The sequence below is a fragment of the Phoxinus phoxinus genome, assembly GCF_949152265.1.
Source record: "Phoxinus phoxinus genome assembly, chromosome: 2".
Taxonomy (NCBI): domain Eukaryota; kingdom Metazoa; phylum Chordata; class Actinopteri; order Cypriniformes; family Leuciscidae; genus Phoxinus; species Phoxinus phoxinus.
Window position 1 is genome coordinate 38,883,951 of NC_136877.1, and position 24,945 is coordinate 38,908,895.

At 38.5% G+C, this 24,945-nt stretch overlaps 1 protein-coding gene across 2 annotated transcripts; it reads right to left on the reverse strand.

Moving 5' to 3' along the window:
* Positions 1-822: 822 nt before the first annotated feature.
* mtm1 (myotubularin 1) lies at positions 823-24,764 on the reverse strand. 2 transcript variants are annotated; one of them, XM_079589640.1, is made up of 15 exons: positions 24,621-24,764; positions 21,316-21,404; positions 12,050-12,122; positions 11,434-11,528; positions 10,244-10,354; positions 9,421-9,522; positions 9,130-9,213; positions 8,767-8,916; positions 7,838-8,023; positions 7,203-7,388; positions 6,920-7,123; positions 6,602-6,694; positions 5,883-5,996; positions 3,179-3,355; positions 823-2,454 (listed from the first exon to the last, which is right to left on the reverse strand). In XM_079589640.1, exons 2-15 carry the CDS (start codon positions 21,376-21,378, stop codon positions 2,272-2,274), a joined length of 1,821 nt encoding a protein of 606 aa, XP_079445766.1. In that variant the 5' UTR covers positions 21,379-21,404; positions 24,621-24,764; the 3' UTR covers positions 823-2,271. The 2 variants fall into 2 exon arrangements, with proteins under 2 accessions (XP_079445766.1, XP_079445767.1); XM_079589641.1 differs by having other exon boundaries at positions 924-2,454; positions 21,316-21,401; positions 24,621-24,751.
* Positions 24,765-24,945: the final 181 nt, after the last annotated feature.

The following is a 24,945-nucleotide window of genomic DNA, read 5'->3' on the forward strand; positions in this document are numbered from 1 at the left end:
TATGGTATTGCATGCATCGTCGGTTAAAAACACAGACAACTCACTTTTTGTACATTTCTGTGATTTTAAATAAAAAAAGAACATTGTAATAGATGATTTGTGGCATGTACGTCATTAATATAACCCAGTTAACATCTGTTCCATCTTTATAACTATACCGTATTCAGATCACTGCCATGGTAGATAGGCTATGGTGATTAATTTGGCGATTAGAGTATGCATTTTCATTTCAGTCATTGCATGCTTGCAGGTCTTGAATAACTTTTTTTTTTTATGTTATCAGATTCACACTAGGAAAAATAAATAAATAGCAAGGGCTGGTTTATACAATTGAAGTATTGCGTTTTATAGCACTGTAAGCAACCATTAAACAGACGGCTATGTCACAATCAGAATGCCTGGGAGTACAATAATCAGCATACAGTCTTTTCCATGTGAACTCTTTAAATTAATTTAATCAGCATTATGTACAGAACAATAGCTGGCCAACAAATAAATGATACATGTGGGAATACAAAACACAAATAGATCCCTTTAAACTATTATGTCTAACTTAAGATAATGTCAGGACAAAAAAAAAATCAGAGTGCAGCTTTCCTTCACCCAATCTCATGCACTGAGCAATACGATTGAGAAAAAAGATTTCCCTACTACAGAATCAGATCCTTTTCGGATCTTTAAAATGTTACAAAGCAAAGTTAAATGCCCATTAAAAAAAAAGAAATATATATATATATATATATATATATATATATATATATTTGTGAGAGGATGTTCAACAAACTACCTACCATTACCAAAACCAACCAAAACAATTTTTTTCTAATTACTTTCCTTTTTATAAAACTGTCAAATTTTACACTGAATAAAATAATTATATTTTACAACAATAGAACTTTCAACAGTAAAATAGGTTTTTGTTTGAGGTAATTACATAGTTCTGGTACTTGTACAAAATAAAAAATAGATTTCTGTCTTATTCCCCCCCTAAAAACAACCAACCGCAAATGGTTTGTTTGTTTATTGAACTTTTGTCTTCTTTGCACACTACGGTTTAAACTTCATATCCTCATTGAGGTCAAAGTCTTTAGAAGTTCAGTTTTCCGAGGCAGCATAATCAATGACTCTCCTCTATTCCCCCCCGTGTCAGTCACAACTCTCTTCCTCAAGAAAAGACTGAATTTGGAACAGCACAAACACACTAATTAATATCACAGCCACTCCGTCTTTCCCAAAAGTCTTCGCAGACTATGCTACGTCTCGTTGGGAGCAATACTGTCAGCTCCATCAGAAACAAAATATTTGCTTTCCGTGGCAACTGCATGCCGTTTTAAGGGGTATAACCCAAAGCCACTAGCATGTAGGGCCTAATATTGTTCAACTCCAAAACCTCAGCAGGGGAGAAAACAACCGGTCGCTCAAACGCACAGTGGATGATGCTGCCATAAAGGAAAAAAAACAATGTTTCTCTATAAAATATACACCTGAAAACCTCAAATATGAGTAAAGGCACCGAAAAGGTATCTGTGTCGCTCGCTTAAAAAAACCCTGGTTCTGTTATTAATGTTAAACTACTGTTAATCACTTCAGAACATTTTCCTTCCATATAGTACACTCACATGAGCAGCGAATGACCTTTAGAAGAGAGAAAAAATAAGACATTTAGACAACATATTTGCTTCCTTTACCTTATGTGGTCAGCCATGTGAGTCAAGCAGTTAAACCTCGCATAGCGACTAATGAAATGATTGCTCTACCAAAGGTTGAAGACCCTGCTTGATACTAGATTGACTGGACACAATGTAGACTAAAGTTTACAACTCCGTAAACAAGACCAGCACTCCTTGAATACCTTTTAAACAGAATATTACCACTCCTCAACATTCAGAAATGTTCTCCACTCAGATCTAGACACTTTAGAACCCTAACAGCACACACAATGCAACACAAAGCACATACGTCCGTCTGACTTGATCGCTTTCATTCGTCACATGACCATTCCAAACAGTATCCAAGTGGTTTCTGGCACACACACACACTATTTGACTCACTTTCGTCCATGGTATGCGGCACGAAAAAACAGCACTGTCACTTTAAGGCTTCTCTTTTCGTTAAACTTTTTTTTTTTTTGCACAATGAAGGCCGTACTGTGGTTTATTGCATAATTGGTTTGTTACTCGTTATCGCCGACATCACTACTAATCGTGTTACCGTAATTATCACTATTGCTATGTACAAATGTCCAATGTCTGTAACAGGTTGCGAGTGTGATCAAAACGGTGTCTGTAAGTGTGTGATGTGCTGATTGGGCGTGGCAGCATTGGGGGTGGAGCTGTTTGTCAAGTGGGTGGAGGAAGGGGCGGAGTCTGAGAGCTGTAGCTCCTCCAGTTTCTTCAGGTACTGATCCCTCAACGCCAGTAGCTCCTTATAGCGCTGCTCCACTGGACTCTGTTGCTGATGAGCACAAATACACAAACATTCATAGATGTGAAGTGACATCCGATTTGAAAATCCACCAGAGGGCAGCAAAAACACTCTTTGACTTCAAATAAGGAAAACCAATCACATCTGCATCACAAAACATTTTTGATGCTAATAAGATGCTGGAATACTAGTTCTCAGACAAGCATTTTTTAATCAATCTATAATTTGCTGGATAATTTACTTAAACATGCAATTTAATACTCAAAAATGGCACTTTGGTCTGTACACATTACATTTGTATGTTTTCATTGGTCTATTGTTTTTGTAGCATCTGTATACTGGTAAACAGCATTAATCATTGTTATGACTAATGTGGCAAAATTCTTATGCATGCCAATGCTGGAGTGGCTTCTGCAAAACCACTGTGATAGAATGTGTGCGTGCGTGTGTGTGTGTGTGGTGATAAGGGCAGTTTGAGTGACAGTTCACTGCAGTGCCAGAACGTAATTAAACTGGAGAGAGAGGATTTTCTGCACCGCTGAATCGGGTGCGCACACACACACACACAGATAAACACTCAATCCCACCCAGAGGCAAAAAACACCCACTATAGAAAAGATGCACAAGCTTTTTTTCCCCCTTTCCAAGATCGGTTTGTATAAATATTTACTCCAAATATGTCAGCTTAAATACTGCTTACCATCATACAAAAGCCAAAGAAACTACAACCTGATTGTGAAATGTATGTCCGTACCTGGTGCTGAATGCGAGGGTTCCACCGGATGTAATAGGTCACCCACAGCTCTAGGTGGCGCATGCTGGCTACAGGGTAAAGCACGCGACTTGACTCTGGTGTGTAGAAGGGGTTTATATACAAGGATGTGTCACTGTTGATCAAAGACCACAGAGACACCGTCTTCACCCGAACATTCTAGTGAAACAATACGGACAAAAAGAAAAATCAGAGAGTTGGTATTTTGAATAAACACTAATCTATTATTTAAAGTGAATCTGAACTATTATATATAATATATACACACATACCTACATTAAAGTATGGGTGATTTAATATACTGGTCACTAAGAATCAGCTGTTAAACTGTTGAATATATTATATTAGTAATGCAGATGGTAAGGTGTCAAATCCTTCGGTTAGCAGAAGATAAAGTGGGACTGTGCACCCTAACATTGTTGTTGCGGTGGACGGCTCTAGAGGGCCACCAGAATGAATGTTTCATCTCCCCAAAGTGCGTTCTACTCCGACTGAGAGTCAGTCAAGCATCCCTTTTACTCATGCTCTACTTCACACAATGAGCGCAGAGAGAAATAAAAGGCAATGTGTGCATGCGGGAGAAAGAAAGCAAAAGGCCAATATACTATCCTACTGATGACAAGTGGCCTCCAATAGGCAGTGAAGAAGAGATGGGATTTTAGAGATTAAGAGACACAGGTGTGATTAAGTTAAAGAAAGAATAGTACAGTGGAGCACAATTTAATAGATCTAGGCTATATTTCCACAATGCATGCATCAGTGACAGATCAATATAGAGGAGTGAGGTTCAAAAGGTAGACCACATTGAAAATCTGAAATTTGAGGTTCAAAAAATAATTTAAACCAGATTTTTTCCCCCCTATATTATGATATTAAATAGTCAAATATATTAGATTCTTAAATTAACTTTTCACTCATATATATATATATATAAAAATAAAGCAAAAATGGAAGCATTTTCACAAGTGGTCTTACATCTTTAGCCTACTGTATCATCATGGCCGATTAATCAGTATTTTGCTTACATCGTCTGATACATCATTCATTGGGCACTATATATAATCAGTAAAAATTTAATATTAAAAAATATATTTTTTTGTCTACGACAGATTAGAGCTGCATGACTCTGTATAAATTGAGAATCACAATTTATTTTGTTTTCAAACAAAATGTTAATTGCTGCAGTCTTTAAAGTGCCCCTATTATGCTATTTTAAACTTTCCTAATGACAATGACATTGATTTTACCATATCAATACGAGCATGAAACATTGGAAGAACTAGTTATTCAACCCGAACCTCCATCGCAAGGACGACTCGAGCAGGACGTTTCTCAGTGATGCGCTACTCAGTTTGAGGTACATTATGAGATGTTGCAACTGTAATTCCTCACCATCAGCATTAACAAGTGCATGTCCATCAAACAAACCGATTACTTTACTTGAACTTATTTATTTACCGAGTATTTTTCAAATTTATTGCGGTGAACAATATACATGTGGAAACTGTATCAGCAGTGCATACATTAGCCCAGCACTAACATGAATGACTGATGTAACAAACGTTGGTAAAACAAATCTTGCTCCATGCTTAATCGTTCCTCAAAGTAGTAAGAAGGACAGACAATCTGCATTAACAGACACCGTTTTAGGTAATAGTGGCACACAGCTGATTTGCAGAAGTATTAATAATGTGAATTAGCAGAAGACCTACACAATAAAACTCAAAATTAAGTATTTTGAACACCATCTTTCAAGAGCAAGCGGTTTGTAAATCCTGCATTGAACTTTGAGATTTGAGTAGCAGTTGTCAGTAAAATAAAGGTAACACAGCAAAACTTTAGGATTACTGCTGTGGTATCATGGTAAAGATGAATTTTAATCACTGATTCTTCACAAGCTCGTCCTTGGGCAGTGAAAAAAACAACAACTGTCTTTACCTTCACATTGTAGAGCACAGCATCTTCTCAACATAATGCTATCCAGTATCCACAGGAATCAGTTGACTGTTAGAGGGGGTTCAAGTTTTCCCTGGTGTCTGCGCGCGCAATATGTGGGCAGGCAATATGCTAATGTTTCGTCTTGACGTCACAACGAAGCGGCTTATGACTCGTTTGAAAGACAATAACTTTATATACGGTGAACTAACTTTCAGATTTAAAACTGCAGGATGTTTTCATTCTTTTAGAGCTATGTTACACACTACATGAAAGGTCATTTTCAAAAATACATAATAGGGGCACTTTAAAATATTTAATTCATCTGAATTATTTCAAAAACTCAGTTTGAATGATTGATTCAACGACTTCCCTTGTTTCACTACTGGATGAATCAGCATTTTTGAACGAATCTCTTGAATGAATGATTCAATGACAAATACATTTCTTATTTGCTCTATTTTATAGCTTCCATAGGCCCATAGCTTTCCATAGTTTCATACCTACACGTCAGAAATGCTTTGTCTGTCTTTTTTGAATGTTCTGGTATGATTTTGTGAAAGGTTTACCAGACAGGCGAATCATTTAGGATAATTTCATCATTTAGGAATGAGATCAGATGGGTGTTTGAATCGAGATTGCGATCTTTTAACGATTAATAGTGTAGCTCTACACATTATGGTCCAGTTTGTATTAAAGATAAGGGCTTGTATATCAATGCGTATCAATGATGTGTGTTTGTATTTCTTACATTACTTTCACGAGCGCTCTCACAGTTGTAGAGGAATGTGCCAAAGCGGCAGCTGTACAGGTGATCCAAGATTACTACCAGGAGACGTTCATTAAACTCAAACGCTGTTGGGAACTGCAGATGTGGGAGAGGGATAAAAGTTAAACAGATTTACTCGCATTAAACTCTAAACAGCTGTAAACTCTGAAGAACAAAACACATAGGACATTTATTCCAAATCTGTATGATTTGGTTTCTTTTGCTGTACACAAAAAGAGATATTTAGAATGAAATAGCTGCCACTTAAGATGCTGTTTTTCATGAATGAAAGTAGCTCCAAAAACAGAGTACTTCAGCTGGAGACATATAATAGCTTTGTGTGAAATTTAAGTAATTACTCTCATTAAATCTTACATATATTAAACTATGCCACATTAAAATGGATTGATGTCAATTATGCTGACTGCCGCAGCATTCATGTGTTAAGGTGTGGTCACATTTACCATTGTTTTCAAGGATTTTTGCAGGGGTGAAATCTAGTCATTTTAATAGGGACATATGTTTGAAGAACAAAAAAAACTTTGCTGTGTGCATATTGGGGTCCTAGCATCAGTATCCACAATGGTTAGATGGAAAACATCAGCTCAGACATTATGAAAAATATCTCCTTTTGTGTTCTACAGAAAAACAAGGTTTGCAGCAGCATAACATGACCTGCAGTTAGACAATTAGATCCATACCTGTTTAGTCATTTGCCACACGCAGTCAATGAATTGCAAAAAGATTGGTGACCTGTCCTGATCTGCATGGTTTTTGTCTCCATGGCCGATTCTCTACACAAACATACAAAGTATGACATAAATACCAACGGATAACGATTCTTTTTTTTTTTTTTACACAATACAAAATCAAATACAGAGGTTGTAGTCCACCCTTAATTATACTCTATCAACTATCAAAGCAATCACCCTGATAACATGGCTGATAGAACTCAAACTCCATCACTAAATTGTGTGGTTTTGCAGATGCAAGACTTTGTAAACTCAGTTAAAACTCACAGAGGCGAACTTGTGTCCGAAGCCGATCCATTCCTTCTCCAGCAGCACCTGGAAGCCACCGAGAGTCCTGTAGTAGGAGTCCAGCATCAGCATGGACAAAGAGGTGAGCTGAGCTGTGCGATCCCAGCCATCACTGCAGTGCACCATCACAGAGCTCCCAGAAGACACCTTATCAGCCACCTGGATGGCCCCTGATAGCACCAACTAGAGCAGGAAGGTAGATAGCTACATTAGATGATGTTAAGCTTTATCATATATATTGGTATGCATGAAAAAAACAAACCTTAATATGCTCTAGCCAGTGGGTGGACTCCAGGCTGGAGAGCCAATGAGACTCCTCTACATTGGGGTAGACAATGTCCTTTAGCTTCTTCAGTGACTCTCTCATGACATGGATATTATGGATGTCTAGAAAGACCAGCTCAGCGTTCTGATAGGCATCGTCGCCCTCGTAACCCCCGCCCGTGGCCTGGAGGGTAAAGGTAGAGAGGTCTACCGGTTATGATATGTGATCACGTAAACGAGAAATTCTGCACACTTGCATTCACACTTCATGTACCAAAACACATTGTGCAAGAGAAATTATTGGATCAATAATGCCATTTCAAAATGCTCTGTCAGCCAAGCACCTCTGTGGTGGTCCACTTTTTGATTTTAATTAGTCTGGCAACACGCAAAAACTGAAAACAAACTCGTGCAAGCACACCGTTTTGTTTATTTAATACAAACCAAGAGTCCAAGTCTGACTGGGAAACAGTAACCAGCCCATACCTTTAGTGGATAAGGCCATATGTTAGAAATGAGGTAAACAAAGTGTTTTTTCATATTCAAAAACTCTCAAGAACTTCTTGGAGATGAATTTGAATATCTTAGGTCTGCCAATGATCCCCATTTATTAGTGACCTTCTGGAACCTAACCTTGTTTGCCACAGCGTTGACGTTAGGCCTGGCGTCATAGATGGTAAGTTTGGTAGTGCCATTGGCCTCACGGATGACGTCCAAATATCTTTCATCATCTTTGTTGCGCTTGCCGCTCATGCCCACCAACGGCTGGCTACACCGCGTGATCACAGCATGGTTCTCTTTATGGAACCACGACAACACCTGAGAGTGGAAGGAAACCCATAATAATCATCATCATCATCATCATCATCATCACAGATGGTAAGGTCATCACCGAACATAATAAAACATTTTTTGTAAGAATCTCTAAAAAGGTAGAAGACAAGAAAAATGAAAGAACGTTAACAACATCTAGGGATGCAAAATATGTATCTGTACCATATCGGTTTATTTGCCAATATAAAACATTTTACTTATTGGTATCTGTCGATATTGTAAATTGCCCATATTTAATTGTGTATGCTTACTTCCTAATTTTAACATTTCATTTATATTTAAAAAAAAAATGTACATCTTGTAATGCGTAAATTCACTTGTAGCATTTCAAATTACTGACTGCAGCTTTTAATGTTTCATTTTTAGATTTATTTAGACAAAATAGCATAGAATTTTAATATCGGCCATTTATTGGTTATCAGCCATAACATGAAAATAATTATTGGTTTATCAGCCAGAGACGTGTAATATTAGTGCATTTATGATGTTCATCATACAGAGATATATAAATATCCAACCACATATCGCAGTACATAATGTACATGAAGGTAAATGTATTTGCCTTCAAATGTATAAATCTGAAAAGCCCTGCTTTCTTTTTTACGTGCGCATGTCATTCTCCACTACACAGCCTTTTCCTTATGCAACAGAAGCTTGAATTTGACCTTCCAACAAAAATCACACCATTATTCTGACCTTTCATACTGCTCATCTGTAAAAGAGCTCACCGGAATGCGGCAGCGGGAACGGAAGGTAGCGACTCTTCGAAGATCTTCGTCTGTGGCCTTGTATGGAACAACAAGAATTGTGGGATAAGTGTCACACAGCTCGTAGTTCTTATTGATGAAAGTGACCCTCCACTCACTATTGGGTAGACCCTGATAAACAAAACAACAGCAACAACACATAATCTTTAATACAAGTAGATTGTGCACTATGCATTGTCTTATGCAATTACATTGGCAACATATATCATATCATGGAATATCAAATCAATGGCAATTATAAGTGAATGGTGAGTGTGAGCGGGAAGCACAAGGGCAGCACGACCCTTTCTAAACCAGCACAAATCCCTAGCATCTGGTCCTCACCTGCCTCCTGTACTCTTCCAAAGGCTCATAAACGTTCCAGCCATTCTCCTCATACTTTTCCTGACTCAGAAAGGCAAAGAGTTGCTGTGAGAGTCAAAGAAACAGAAAAAAAGTGAAAGAGTCAGTTATACCAGTATTTCATACATCCAGCTACTGATGAAAGCCAGTTGTGAAATGCTGAAAAGTTGACAACACTTAATCGCACTCTATAAAATGCAAAGATTAATGTTGTTTCAAATCATTTTAAATGAGTGTGAAATGAAGCATTTGATAATCAAGTTAAACACTGACCATTCCATGAGACAGTGGGAAAGCATATTTGAAAAGAATCTCAAATATGTCTCTTCGACTGTGGCCTTCTTGCTTCAGTGCAAATCGCAGGTTCCTCATGTCCTGATAAACACACACACAAAATTATTTGAGAATGTCAAATGTCATACTTTCAAAAAGGGGATGGTTCTCCTGCTCTAGGCAAATCAGTCACATTTCATATTAATATTTTTGTGGAAACCTTGATTCATGTTTTTTTCAGGATTCTTTGATAAATAGAAAGTAAAAAAAAAAAAAACAGCATTTACTTTTAACTATATAAATCTTAATTTCATTAGAAATGTTGGTAACACTTTACAATAAGGTTCATTAGTATGAATTAACTAACATGAACTAACCACGAGCAATACATTTGTTACTGTATTTGTCAATCTTTGTTAATGTTAGTTAATAAAAATAAAGCTGTTCATTGATTGTTCATGTTATTTCACAGTGCATTAACTAATGTTAACAAGATTTTAATAAAGTATTAGTAAATGTTAAAATTAACATTAACAAAGATTAATAAATGCTGTATAAGTGCTGTTCATAATTAGTTCATGTTTACTAATGTAGTTAACTAATGTTAATTAATGAACCTCATAGTAAAGTGCTACCGAAATGTCTAACTTTTGATCCAATTTAATGCATCCTTGCTGAATAAAACTTATTTCTTACAATACAATCTTACTGACCCCAAAATGTTAAGCAGTAGTGTGGTAATAAACCTCAAACCTTTTAAATGATTTCTTTATTCATTAGCTGTTATGAAATGTGGATTTCCTAAGCCTTGTGTGAGCGTTACCTTGCAGGTGATTTCTAACCCGTAGGAGTTCTCTCCTCGACTGGAGGCTCCGCCCATCTTCTCTACACGACTTATGACCCCTAAGGGCACGTTCAGGGTAACTGGTGTCTCCTTAAGACAGGAAATGACGGAAAGACAAAATATCAACAATCTTACACACATGTATGTACTATAAACACCTCAAAAATAACGCTTTCCATTCCACACAATTATAGTAAAAGACCTGATACATATCACACCAGGCCCAGTTCCAGAATCAAATCACTGATACCTCGTTTCCACCAAAAAAGAACTGGTTCAGAACTGGTGCTGGTTCAAAGTTGGTTCAACTTGCGCACAGTGTACGTCGCCATACGTCTTAGCTTTCCCAGAACTTTTTAGAATCCATCTTTCTTTAATCGTTGTACTATCTTTCTACTAGCGCTGTAATTTTAGCAATGGTGATCACAACCTTTCCCGTCGTGTTGTTGGTCACAATAACCTGAAATTGATGAGGGTGCTCTAGTAAATGTAATGTGTAAGCAACGGCTCCACCATAACAAGAATAGCAAGGTACAGTCCCCCATAGTCAATCGTTTTATCCCTTAAAACTCTTTGATCACCAAAATTACATTTAAAATGTTTTTTTCCTGTGATTTTTTTTAATTCATGCCTTAAAATAGCTTGAATGCAACTACACCCTTGCTTCATTTAGTATACGTATGTGGATCCATGAATATGCAAATTATATCAACACTTCATAACTTCATAACTTTTGTGTACCACCAACTTTCTTCTTTGCCCTCACTTTGCCAAGCTGACAGATCATGGCAACGGACCCCAGCAACGGTCAAAACGTCCACAAAACAGGGCTGCAGGTGCCCACTACCATGTGCCAAACAAGGACAGAGCCAGAAACAAGATGAAAGCCTTTCTCTGATATGATGCGATACAAAATCCCTCCTTCCCGTCCTCTCATATCCCACTCTTTTCTATGGTAGCACAGACTTATAGCTAAAATTGTATTCAAAATAATGCAGAAACAAGTCTTTAAAAGGACAAAATGAGGAAAACTGAAAGAAAGAAGGAAATGAATAAGATGGTTTTCAAAAACAGAGAAGCACCTGGCATGGTCTCAAAATTACTGTGCCTGAACATTTAAGAGAACTAATGCGTTGATTTTAAAAAATGAAAATGAAAGTTTCTCTTACTGAGTCAGTGTTCTTGAAGTAGAGTCTATAGTTGGTGATGGACACCTTTCCTTTGACTGCAGAATTAAAGGGGCAGATATAGATGATCTCTTTATCTGAAGAGTAAAATAGAGAGGGAAAGACAAAATGTTGTAAACTCACATGAGATGCAGACAGTAATATCAGTGGACAAGTCAAAGCTTTATAACAAAAAAGTGGTCCTCCCTCACTGGGGCTGCCATTTTGAGATCACATGACCAGCATAGTACTTTAATTTTATAGCTCCCTATTATTATACTACAATATATATTATAATACAACTGTGTGGTGCGGCATTATTGCCAATATGTTGGCCACATTTTCGCCACTTACTGGTCTTGAGTGTGAAGCAATGGATGTCTCCCAAATGAACAACAAAGCAATGAGAAACAAATCTGCAATGTAACAACTTTACTATATAAAAAATATATACTACTTTAACAGCCATACTGAATCGAGTTCTGGCAACATTACATTTTAAAGTGCAAATATTAAAACAGTGCATTTTAAAACACACAAAAGGCTTATGAAGATATCAATCATATTCATTTTAAGTCAATAAGAGCCCACAATCACACACACACAGGCTCTCACTCACCGATCACTCGCTCTTCTCCCGGCAGCACGGCAACATCTGCCAGCGGCTCCATCTTCAGGCTCTCTCTGGACGCCTGTCAACACATGCAGGAACATTGAGTTGACATGAGTGCATCCCTCACACATGCACAAACGCTCTCATATAAGGATGATCACAACCGCTTCAACATTTACACACTACATCTCTGAGCAGACAGTACTGTACTCAGTGGCATCTGATAGGAGGAAAAAATAACTGCAGAGAAAAATCTGAAAGTGACAGGAAGTAATGGAAGAGGAAGTAGTGAAGAGAGGGAAAAAAAGAGTCACTGTCCTCTTTCACCCTCTGCCTGTGAACACCAGTCTGATGCTTTGTGTGTGTGTGTGTGTGTGTGTGTGTGTGAGATCAGGGATCCAGATTGTCTTTCCCTGGGCTATTTTCCTGCTGCCAGTTGAAGGTTAGTGAACTGGAATGCGAGCTAAGAGTGCCATTCGCTGCGTGTAGTCGTTTATTCTGTCGGCCTTTTGCTGCTGTTCAGTGTTTTGCACGGCGCAACCCTGTGGGCAGATTGAAGCAAGGGCTTCTGGGTAATGGTCTAGTCCGTGTTCTCGAGATGACAAATGGAGCAGCCAAAACACACACACAAACAGTGATCCTAGCTGGGAAACTAACCTGGTTCACACAAATAAGAGGTAGCTGGGTAAACAGATGACAGACGAGAAAGGGGGAGAGATAAAAACAGCCCAACTAGTAAGAGGATTAAAAGAAACACTGTTAAAAACATCTTAAAGGTACAGTGTGTATTTTCTACAACATTCATCAGCAATTGTTCAGTCTTCTGGGAAATCAAGCCCAAATTAATTAGTTATAGTAATTTTAGCATATTAAGCTGGGAAAGAAAGAAAGAAAGAAAGAAAGAAAGAAAGAAAGAAAGAAAGAAAGAAAGAAAGAAAGAAAGAAAGAAAGAAAGAAAGAAAGAAAGAAAGAAAGAAAGAAAGAAAGAAAGACTAAGATAAAAGAGACAAACAGAGGCAATCACAGAGACAGATGGACGGTCCTTTGTACAAAATCTCTCTAGCTGTCCTCAGGGACCCTAAAAAAAGAGTCGTGTTCTGCTGCCTATCACCTGCCAGGTGTTACAGCTCCACTAACATATGTATGGAGCAGCAGTCTCCTGGCTTAAGCCCCAGCGAAGTGCCAACTCCCTGTCTGCCTGGAATCCCCTCTGCCCAGAGAGGTTACATGTGCCAAACCAGACACTGCATATGCATGTGTTGTTCATGTAGGGAGGGGTGCTCTGCTTTTAAAGGAAACAATCTATTTGGTTTAAACCACTATTACAAATTCCCATTTGAATTACAAGGTTTTTTACACATAGCAGCATGCAATATTTGAGCCGCCCCACCGCAGTGGTTTGCTTGTGAATGCTGTTTTATGTGAATATTACGACACGAGTGATAAAGCACAAAGCTTTGTATACAAAATGAGAGTAAATGAGAGGGGTACATGAGCGATGAGCCCATAAATTTAAGCCATTTGTTGTCTTTGAATTCCATTTGGCGATCAGGTCTAGCCTGGTCCTACCAGACTCTCGTACATTTCATTTGTACAGAGAGTCTGGCCACTCTCCATTGTCAAGCATTAACTTCCTTGTAGACGGGTACTCTGTTGAAGTTTAAAACTATTGGATCTGCCCGGAGCCACTCTGGATCTGCCATAACCAATCGCTAACGTTTGGTCATGACGAAACTTCAACTCAAACTAGCGCACAACCTCAACATCATCGTTTTAAAGGACAAGTTCGGTATTTTACACTTAAAGCCCTGTTTACAGATCGTATCTGATGAAATAGAACGGTTAAGATTAAAATTTGGACACATGCTGCTGTCCCGAGAATTTTAGGTTTATTTCGCTTTTGTGGACCTATTTTGCCAAACGCGTCACACCCGTGATTCTTCCGTTGAGAGCTTGAATAATAGACACTCCAGCCCAGTTGGTGGCAATAAAGCACCTTTGCCAATTGCAAGCAAACCGCTGGCATTTCATTGAATACACAGAAGAAGCAGAAGAAGAAGTGGCGGAGTAATACCGTACCTCACACAGCACATTCAGTACAAGTCAATGGAGTTGGACAAAAACTACGATAAAACCTGTTGGAATGCATCTTTTTCAGCGATTTTTTTTGGGACCGTATCAGTGAACACCCCTGACCACTCGGTGAGTTTCACGACTTTGTAAACGAAAGTTTAATGTGTTTTTAGGAAGGAATCTTCCAGTGCACATAGACAACCATTGTGGGGGTGGGGGGGTGGAAAGCAAAATAAACCTAAAATTCTCGGGACAGGAGCATGTCCAAATTTTAATCTTAACCGTTCTATTTCATCAGATACAATCTGTAAACAGGGCTTTAAGTGTAAAATACCGAACTTGTCCTTTAAGCCAGCGGTCCCCAACCTTTTTTCCGCCATGGACCGGTTTGATATCAGACAATTTTTTCACGGACCGGCCTTTAATGTGTGGTGGATAAATACAACAAAATAAAATGATATGATCGGCATAAAAACTGGGGTATTATTTAAATATAATCAGGGTGCGATTTGTGAAAAAAACAGAGGGGGGGATGTTTTGAAACATTTTTATTCATAAAAATAGATCATGAGAACATGAACTTCATCACTGCATTTGGAGGAATTGTACAATCTTTTTTCTTATTAACTGAAGTAGCCTAACGTAATATTTTTACTCTAATAGCTTATCTTTCCCCACACATATGAACTGTGATCATGCAATAGCGTTAACTTTACATCGCGATCAGTGTTGTGCATGAACGCAATGAACGTGAACGAGAGCGGCGCTCTGGCAGGAATGAGCAGCACGCGCAGTTCACGTTCACGCTCATTTGAAAAGTCAGGTTTTACCAGGGCTTAATCCTCGATCGTTTCACTCAGTGGAAAATGTCAAAAAGACAGGAAAGTTTGCTTAACTTTTTCAAATACGCTGGACAGTCAGATCCCAAACAAGCAAACATCGTTTCCGCTGATCAAAAAGGAGACCACGGTGGACACAGTAGCCTAGTGTCGATATCTCGTTATTTCGACATAAATAAGGGGACGTTCTAATCTGCATTAAGCCACATTAAGCGTTCTTATAGCCTAATGGTGCGTTCACACCGGACGCGAATAGCGCGTCAGGCGCGAGTCATTTCAATGTTAAGTCAATGCAAAGACGCGTTACGCGCGTAAAACGCGTGTAACGCGTCTTTGCATTGACTTAACATTGAAATCATTCGCGCCTGACGCGCTATTCGCGTCCGGTGTGTGGGTGCAGTAATGGTTTTCTATGGGAGGAAAATGCTTAACCGTTCATATTATGCGCTCATCTGATTTTTTTCTACATAGCATAGCCTATTTGTTAGGATTTTAGTATCATAATGATTAGGCTAATAAATGCATGCACAATTATCCGTGAACTTGATTTGAACAAATGCCTTTCAACTTGTGTGTGCAAAATTCAGAATTAAATTAATGTGCAGAAATGTGTACAAATAGAGAGTAGGATATGTAGGCCTACTTTACTGTTGAAGCCATTAAAAAAGCGCGTTTCATATTTGTTAAAATATTATAATGTTTTTTGTTTTTTTTCATTGATTTCCATTTGATTTATGAAAAGTGAACAGCACGACCGAGATAGGATGCGCAATATGGGACATGCGCGGGTCAGACATGATTTTAACCGTTGAAGTTGAAGTTGTTATAGAAAGCCTTTCTTTAAAGTGAATTTCGTTTTGTATAAATTGTATCTTAATTTTAATAAATTGTTCATCAACCAATTGCCTGTATTTAATGAATAGGCCGACGAAACAAATATAGCCTAACGGAGGCGCCCGCGCGCTCACATGCGCACGTGAACTACAGCACATCCTAACGAAACTCAGTGTATGCCTCACACAGACATGACAAATACATCAAATACACAAAGCTTGAAATGTCTTTAAACGAAATAATTAGAAAAAGGCTACTCTCTGATTATGTAATCCATTATTAGGCTTATGTTCATTTCTCTCTATAAGCGCGTTCACACGGAGATGGCGATCGTCAACTTCATCTTTGCAGCTGAGTCGACACTTTTAGAGAAAACACTTGTTTATTAATACAAATCAATACACGCGTCACCGGATTTACAGATGCACGCACACATATTATTTCGAAATAACGAGATATTGTGTTGAAATAACATTATTATTAATAATAGCCTACATCTTTGTTAAAATAATTTAACAAATGAACGTGAACTAGTTCATTTTTAGATATGTGAACTTAGTTCATTTAAAAAAAAAAAAGAACTATGAACATGAACTAGTTCATTATCATCTGTGTGAACTGAACTTTGAGCTAGTTCTTTTTAAGTATGAACTAGCACAACACTGATCGCGATGCTGAGCTACAGTGAAATGATAGAAAAGACATGATCTGTGTTAGCAATTCGCCTCATTCGCGCAAACTGGATGCGCGAATGAGTCTCGCGTCTACCGCGCCGCGCTAAACACCGCGCAGCAGGACCTCTAGACGCGCGTTACATTGACTTAACATTGAAATCACTCGCGCCAGACGCTCAAGAGTGAGTGAGTAATCATTTTAAAATAAAATTGACTTTAATCAAACCACGGATCCGTGATGAGTTTTGTGATCCGTCTCGCCGTTAATGGAGTAGCACTATGATCACTTTGAGGGGGGGATACATTTATCCCCACCGGGGATACAAATAATTAAGCAGAGGCAGGGATACATTGACCAGAAAGGGGGAAATCCCACGCATCCCCCCCGGCAAATCGCACCCTGAATATAATAATAAACGTGAATCCAATGTGTTGATACTCGCAATTTTATTAGCAGCGTCTTCGTAACATCGCGCCAACAACATAACATGAATAACATCCTCTCTGCCCCCCCCCCTCCCCTCCCCCCAACGCTCTCTGGTTGCTATGGTAACGTTTAAACGTGCCTTCAAAATAAGATACACCACAAAAACAAATATAAAGGGCATGAAAAATACAACTCACTATGACGCTCAATCAGTGGGAGCCCTGAGCCTGTTTCTCTCTAACGAGACGGTCCCATCTAGGGCTAATGGGAGACAAGGACACCCGAAGTGTGTTGCTTATGTCCAGTCTACTCCGTAGTTTTGTTTTGGTTGCTGTCACTGCCGAAAACCCCGCTTCACACAGATAGGATGTCGGAAATGGCAACAGGGTTTTTAGTGCTGTTGTGGCGATCTCAGGGTATTCTGCCATGACTTTTATCCAGAACACCGGCAGAGTTGTTGTCTCGAACACACTTTTAAGGCTGCCGTCACTTGCGATCTCCAGCAGTTGATCTTCATCTTGCACAGACATGCTGGATTCACCGGGTTTGTTGACAAATGGGTCGCGAATCCATTCCTTGGCAGTTCGTGGGTCTTTTGTGGTTGGGAAGTAGCGCTCAAACTCTTTTAAAAGCGAAGACAGGTGATCGTGCACCAGCTGGGAGAATAAAGGCTCGGGCTCAGTCTCTTTTAAAATCCCCGCCAATGTTGGAAACATGTCAAATATACCTCTGTTCACGCGCCGTCCCCACAAATCCAGTTTGGCTTTAAATGCAGCTACTTTATCTGCCAACTTGAAGACTGTTGTCATTTTCCCCTGAAGTGACAGATTGAGTTCATTGAGCAGGTTGAATATGTCGCACAAATAAGCGAGTTTTACGACCCATTCCTCGTCACTGAAATGTGCTGCCAGCAGTGACTTTTTTTCTGAGAGAAATCTCTGCAGCGGCTCTCGTAATTCAAACACTCTGGCCAGCGATCTCCCTCGGGATAACCATCTTATTTCTGTGTATAAGAGAAGGCGCCTGTGCTCCGCGTCCATCTCCTCACAAAGCTGCTCGAACAGACGCGAGTTAAGGGCGTGTGCTTTGATGTGGTTAATAACTTTAACAACATCATTCAATACACTGTTAAGTTCCGGTGGCATTTTTCGGCTAGCCAGCATTTCCCTGTGAATGACACAATGTGTAGACTCGCATTCAGGTGCAACCTCTTTAATTCGAGCAGTTAAACCAGACAGCCGTCCAGTCATGGCAGCAGCTCCGTCTGTGCATATGCCAACACAAAAGGACCATTTCAGTTTTCCTGATATATAGTCATCCAGCGACTTGAATAGTTCTGCGGCTGTGGTTTTGGTTGGCAACGATAGTGCACATAACATATCCTCATGCACATCCTCCTGATAAAGATATCGCACATAAACAAGTAGTATTGCCTTGTTGTCAATATCTGTAGACTCGTCAACCTGGAGTGCGTACCACGGTGATGTATTTATCCTCTCCAACAACTGTGTTTCAATGTCCTCTGCTATTTCGTCAATGCGCCGAGTGACGGTGCTAGCCGAGAGAGGCACCTGTGCTATCTTTTTAACCGCAGCGTCTCCTAGAAGTTCACGGCAAATGTCTTTTGTGGCGGGAAGGATCAATTCTTCACCAATAGTGAATGGTTTCTTAGCCTTAGCAATACGGTGAGCCACCAAGTATGATGCTCTCAGTGCACTCACATTTATTGATGTGGTGGCCCTCAGCAATTGCTTCTGGCCTTCTTGTTCTTGCTTTTTTCTTTCAAAATACTCAAAAGGCTTGTCTTTTAATGCGGGGTGCTTGGTCTCCAAGTGGCGAAGCAGTTTTGAAGGCTTCATTGCCTCATTAGAGAGCTGGTTGCCACATATTATGCAGAGCGGGCTTGGTGCGTGTGAATCACCTGTTGCGATAAATCCATATTTCAAGTAGGACTCCTGGTATTGTCTGTTAAATGCAGCTTTCTTTTTCTTGGAAGTCGTAGGCTCTTCTTCTGTTTTCTCACTGGGCCGTTTCCCCTTCGCAAAGAAACTTTCCAGCGACGTTTGTTTTTTACTCATTTTGCTAGCTTGTGTGTTTATTTTTTAGCGGTAACGTATCACGTGACCGAGACAAGCGTTGCTATGCGCCAAGAGAGATTCATAGACGGATGTAACGGAGAGATTTTATTATTTTAAAATGTATTCTTTTTCTAAATAAAACATCGTTCAGACTCAGATAATAAATAAAATAAATAGCCTAAATGTTTTTTTTTTTTTTTTTTTTTTTTTTGGGAAATAATGCAAGTTATTTATTCTTTTTGTGCGGCCCGGTACCAAATGACCCACGGACCGGTACCGGTCCGCGGCCCGGGGGTTGGGGACCGTTGCTTTAAGCCACTCCCTCTCTGTACGCTGATTGGACCGTTAAAAAATTTACCAGAGAAAACCCGGGTATATACCGCAAACCCAGACGATGTACTGAAGGAAAATGAAAATTGAGCGGAAGTACGTAGGAGGGCGGAGCCAGGCTAGATCAGGTTACCAGATTTTCCACGAATTTAACAATATTACATGAGTTATTCCACTGGACATGGAATCTCATTTCTTTTCTCAAACCTTCACTCTTGTCTCAGCCATTTTCACAGGGTATTATAAATGTTTTTCCTTTAATTTGCTTTTAATTGCTATATTCGCATCCTTTAATGTGGTAAAAAAAGAAAACTACTGCAGGACAGACTCCTTTTTACTTCACTTATCAAATTCTATTTAACATTGTTTGTGCTTGTTAGACTTGGTAAGGTACAGTGTTTTATTTAAACCACGGACCACATCCCCTCCACCGCTGGTAGTTGGTCCATGGTATAAAAATAAATAAATAAATAAAAACCGCCTCTGTCACAGCCCTATGCAATATGCGTATTATTATTATTATCACTTTATAAATGTACTGAATAGCTATGCTGGACTGAATGCACTTTCTGATCTTAAAATAGTTCAGTTGGATACCTGACAAATAACTTGGACATCAACTTTCTTTTTTGACATCATGAAAAAAAAAAAAAAAAATATATATATATATATATACACAAGTAATTTGTCACACACAAGCCTATTTACATGAACTGCAAAAAAGACAATTGTGGAAAATAAAATTATTATATGCTGCCCTATTCTTTTTTTATTTATATAGCGTCTTTCCAACACCCAAGGTTGCTTTACAAAGATAAAGCTAGTATAAAGCATATGAATGCTATCAATGTCTCTGTGTTTTATAGCATCTATATGGTTGCTTAATTCTATAGGAAAGCAGAGCAAAGGGCAGCTCTAATGACACCAGTGTAGTATATAATTTATTCATGCAGAAGCCGAAAGTCTAACCCTCCTACAACAGCATTGCACACTTATAGGATCATGTAGTATGAAAGCAAAGAGGGAAAAATTAGAAACATTCTGTTTAGGGATGAGTCGCGATCTTCGAATAGTCGAATTGCGTGCGAAATACGATCATAAAATAGCTTTTTCGAATATCGTTATATTTTCGCACAATTCCAATGTGTTCTATATAATTGACGCGGCGCCTACTGTCACAGATCGCGCAGCAGGGTGTTTTCCTGTCGGGGACACAAGGTGTCGCTAACATGAATGAAACCCTCTACTGCGCGATCTAGGCTACCAGCGTTGTGTACAGTGTAAACAAACAACAGAAGAGAGTCGTGATCTCGTGACCGTTAACTCTGCTACCAATCATGCAACAACCAAGAAGCTCCGTGTGGGATTCGTTTAAGATTAACAATGATAAAGTCGAGTGTAAATTATGCCGTGCCTGGCAAAGTTAGCTATCTCCTACTTGAGTGTGCCTGCGCCTTCTGTGCCATCCGAGCGGGTCACGGCTGGACGTTACGCTCCTCCCAGAGAGAGAACACTATTTTTTTTAACAAGAATATGACATATGCCTATTAAGCGTTAGGCTATGAATAGTTTGATGGAAACTAATTAGTTTAAAAAGTAGGCTATTGTCGGTAACAAGGCAGGTTTGCATAAAATCATTATGACAATGATTTATTTTTTGATCTAACGAGCATCTGGTTTGGCGATGCACAAACGGACTGTCATGCTTATTGTTTTTTCTTCTTCCAATTAGCCTACCATAGGCCTACTATGTAAAAAAAAGAAAAAACTACGAGAACATGTTACTTGTTCAATTAATAAAAAGTTTGTTTGATGACAAATCGCTAAAGATGAAATTGGACTCCCTTTCTGTCATTGTGAGGGTGCGTTTTTTCCCCCGTTTTTTCTCGATATTCGACTTTTGCTCCTCATTTGTCGAATGGCATTTTTGGTAGAAATTCCCATCCCTAATTCTCTTACAGTCGTAGGACATGAGGACAGCACAGTTATAGCACATCTGCACACAGGCTTCACTCACGTTTTGGCTGGAGCTGTTCCCCAGAGGACTGGAGTTGTAAGGTGCTATAGGAGCCGAGGCCATCACTGGGTTTGCTTCTTCCACCGCTACTGAAAGACACAAGAGAAATGTCATTTTTCTTTTCAGCTTAAGAATCAGGACTTTTTTTTCTTCTGCTGGCTGGTAGTTTAAATGTGTAGACACTTGTTGCTTAGATGTAAATAAATATACATATATTTCAAATTCATTTTCAAATTTTCCTTAAAAAAAAAAAAAAATAGGTTAAACAACTTGTATTAGGTTTTTAATTATGACTTGAAATTACACAGCTATAATAAAACTCCATGACAGCAACAGATTGCTGGACAATAATATGTTATACAGTGCTTCAAAGACCATCACAAACCATTCTCACAAATTCGATTTCTTCTCTTCAATTCAAAAGGTTGGGGTCGGTAATATAAAAATCTTTTTTTAAATTAGTCTCTTATGCTCACCAAGACTGCATTAATTTGATCAGATATACAATAGAAGCGGTAATATTGCGAATTTATTTTACAATATAAAATAATTTCCCCATTTTAATATATTTTAAAATGTAATTTATCCCTGTGATGGCAAATCTGAATTTTCATCATCATTACTCCAGTCTTCAGTGTCACATGATCCTTCAGAAATCATTCTAATATTCTGTTTTGATGCTCAAGTAATAATTCTTATTATTACCATTGTTGAAAACAGTTGAGCTGCTTAATACTTTTGAGGAAAACTTTGTTTTCCAGATTCTTTCATTATTATAAAAATCAAAAGAACAGCATTATAAATTAACATTATTATATTATTATATTATAAACAAATTATAATTTAACATTATAAATGTCTTTACTGTCACTTAAAAACAATTTAATGCATCCTTTTTTGCCAAGTAAAATACTTGATTTGAATTCTATCAAAAACAAATCTACTGACCCTAAACTTTTGAACAGTGTGTGTAAGCCAATTAATAACTTTACCATGGCAACAATTAAAAACAAAAACATCACAGTAGGGCTGTGCTTGTCAACTTGACTACTGCTCAACTGGCAGTGGCACGCCAAAACACGTTTTTTTTTTGTATGTGAATGCTGTTTTACGTGAATTTTATGACAAGAGGGAAGAACAAACCTTTGTTTACATACAAAAGAAATAATAGGTTAGCAATTAAATGTTACATCGCAACCATGGAAATATTTGGATTCATGCCGAATGAGAGAGGTAAATTTAAGCCATTTGTCATTTTTGTTTTCGGTTTTCCAATCTGATCACCCGACTTTCCACGAATTTAACAATATTCCATGTATTCCACTGGACACTGGGTTTCTTTTCCCAAATCTTCACTCACGTCTCACCCATTGTCACAGGGGATTGTAAACTATAGTTTTCTTCCTTTAGTTCGTATTATATTTGCATCCTTTACTGTGGTAATTCCTATCCTAATAAAGGAAAAATGCTGTAGGTCAGATACCTTTGTCCTGCTCGTGTCCCACATCCCTCTCAAAGCGCAGAGCGCTATAGCGTGTGGACATATAATTCAACTTTGCTTTGGTGCCAAAACGTCATGTAATTTCTCTCGTGTTCCACATTCAAGAACTTTGCATTGTTAAAAGTTTGAATCACATTACAAGCATAATTTCTGCATTGCATCTTATTTGACACTGTCACAGCCCTACATCACAGACAACCAAATGTTTAAGTCTAAAAAAGTATAAAAAACACATTTAGAGAGCGGGTGTCAACTGACTATCTGTATTGTTGAGCTTTGTATAGACTTTTTGACTTGTTGAAAGCAGTACGACAGGCAGCAAAGAAAAGGGAGAGAGAAGGGGAATATGGTTGGAAAGTGAAGCTGGTCACAAGCAAACTAAAGCACCGACTGCTTTACTCAATAAAACCTTGTATTTTTTATGAACCCTAATGTTCTCAAGAAGCACAGTTGCTGTTTCTACAGTCATCTTCATATATTTTTAGCAGAAACTACCACAGATGTGTCAGTAAGTGGAAGTGAGAGAAAACATGAAGCATACATTCGATCGACAGCATTAAAATGAGCGATTAATTCACTCGGAGAGCAAGAACATCCTGTGAAGTGATGCATTGAGGGACAGATGTTGAAAAGAGTTTACTTGATTAAATTGATTTTTTGTAAATTTTTAACCACGATCCTTTGGGCATAAAATTCTTTCAATTGGCCTTTTTAATCTGAAATGTAAATTATATTATTTAAAAAAGTAACGAATTATTATATTAATATAAAGTTAAATAATGTGAATTATTTGTTTAATAAACCTTTTTAAATACAAATACGAAACATTTTTGTTTTATAAAAGCAACCCAAAAACACAATCATGTAGCAAGCTTTTTAATTGTTGACACCAAAAACCCTTCAACAATATCTGACCACATCCGGACATCAGAGCGTGAAGTCACTATATGGGCTAAATTGACACATTTGTAATGAACAGTGATGTAGAAAACACAACAAACCAGATATTTGAGTCATTTGTGGGGCAAGAATGAAGCTCAGAGGTTCACATGAACACCTGAGGGCATGACACATGAGGTTAGCGGTCAGAGATAGAGATGTAAATGATTATAGCACCAGTCTGGGGGGGGGAGAGAGAGAGGGGTATTTATAACGATGACAGGAAGGACTGGTGTGGCTCTGACATGACGGGACACATTTACACACCCTTCATTCATCATGCACTTTAATATTCAGCACGCGTAACACAAAATCCCATATCCTTAAAGTCGTATAGAAAAGTTGATTAGCCAACGTTATACATTTTAACAAAGAGATAAGAGAGGATGAAAACAATCTGTCCAAGGCAGTTTCACTTACACCAACATAAACTCTCAGCCAGCGGGGTTTCATGCCCGGATCAAACATGAAACAAGTAGCTACACACTTTCACTAACTTGTGTGATGATGTGATGGAAAATCATGATCAGTATTAATCTGGCCCATGTGTATACATATCCACTTCCATTAATGGTGTCAAAACAGTGACAGATAAGGACATACACATCGAAATAAGGTTCGCAAGAGTCTAAAAACTCCACTTTCATAACTTCTAGCGCTTTCGAGTGAGCACTTACTCTATGAATGTATTCCAAGCACAGGACTGTGACCAGGAAATAGCTCGGGCCTATCTCTACGGCAGCTCTCAAGTGCTACATTTACCCCGGAGTCCGCTCCAAACAGCCCTAAATACAGACCAGACCCTCGCCGAAAAGTCATAACGTGCAAACCGAGCAATATTGGGTTTGCAAATGTGTTTACTTACCCAGAAACTAGCAATTCTCCGTTCCTCAGATCGCCAGTCTGTTTTGCACCGCCGCAGGAAGCGCTCAGCCCGAGTCACGTGACAGCGGTCACGGCGCTCATTGGCTACTTGTCAAACCATGAAGCTACTGCAAGGAATTTGGGGAGTTGTATTTTTGATAAGAGCGGTAAAATAAGAGAGCCATTCTGAAAACATGCTGTCAAACATGTTCCTTGACTAATTTTAAATATTGCCTTTAAATACTGAAGAAACGAAGCATCTTTGTTGATAATTTCATTAAACAAAATGTATTTTTACACTAGGCTACATTTTGATTATAAATCTT

Coding starts and splice junctions, on each gene's coding strand:
- mtm1 (XM_079589640.1), bottom strand. CDS start 21,378: ATGGCCTCGGCTCCTATAGCACCTTACAACTCCAGTCCTCTGGGGAAC. Junction 9,523..10,243: donor GGTTAGAAATCACCTGCAAG/GTAACGCTCACA, acceptor TGTGTTTATCAG/GACATGAGGAACCTGCGATT. Junction 2,455..3,178: donor ACCCTCGCATTCAGCACCAG/GTACGGACATAC, acceptor TGTGCTCATCAG/CAACAGAGTCCAGTGGAGCA.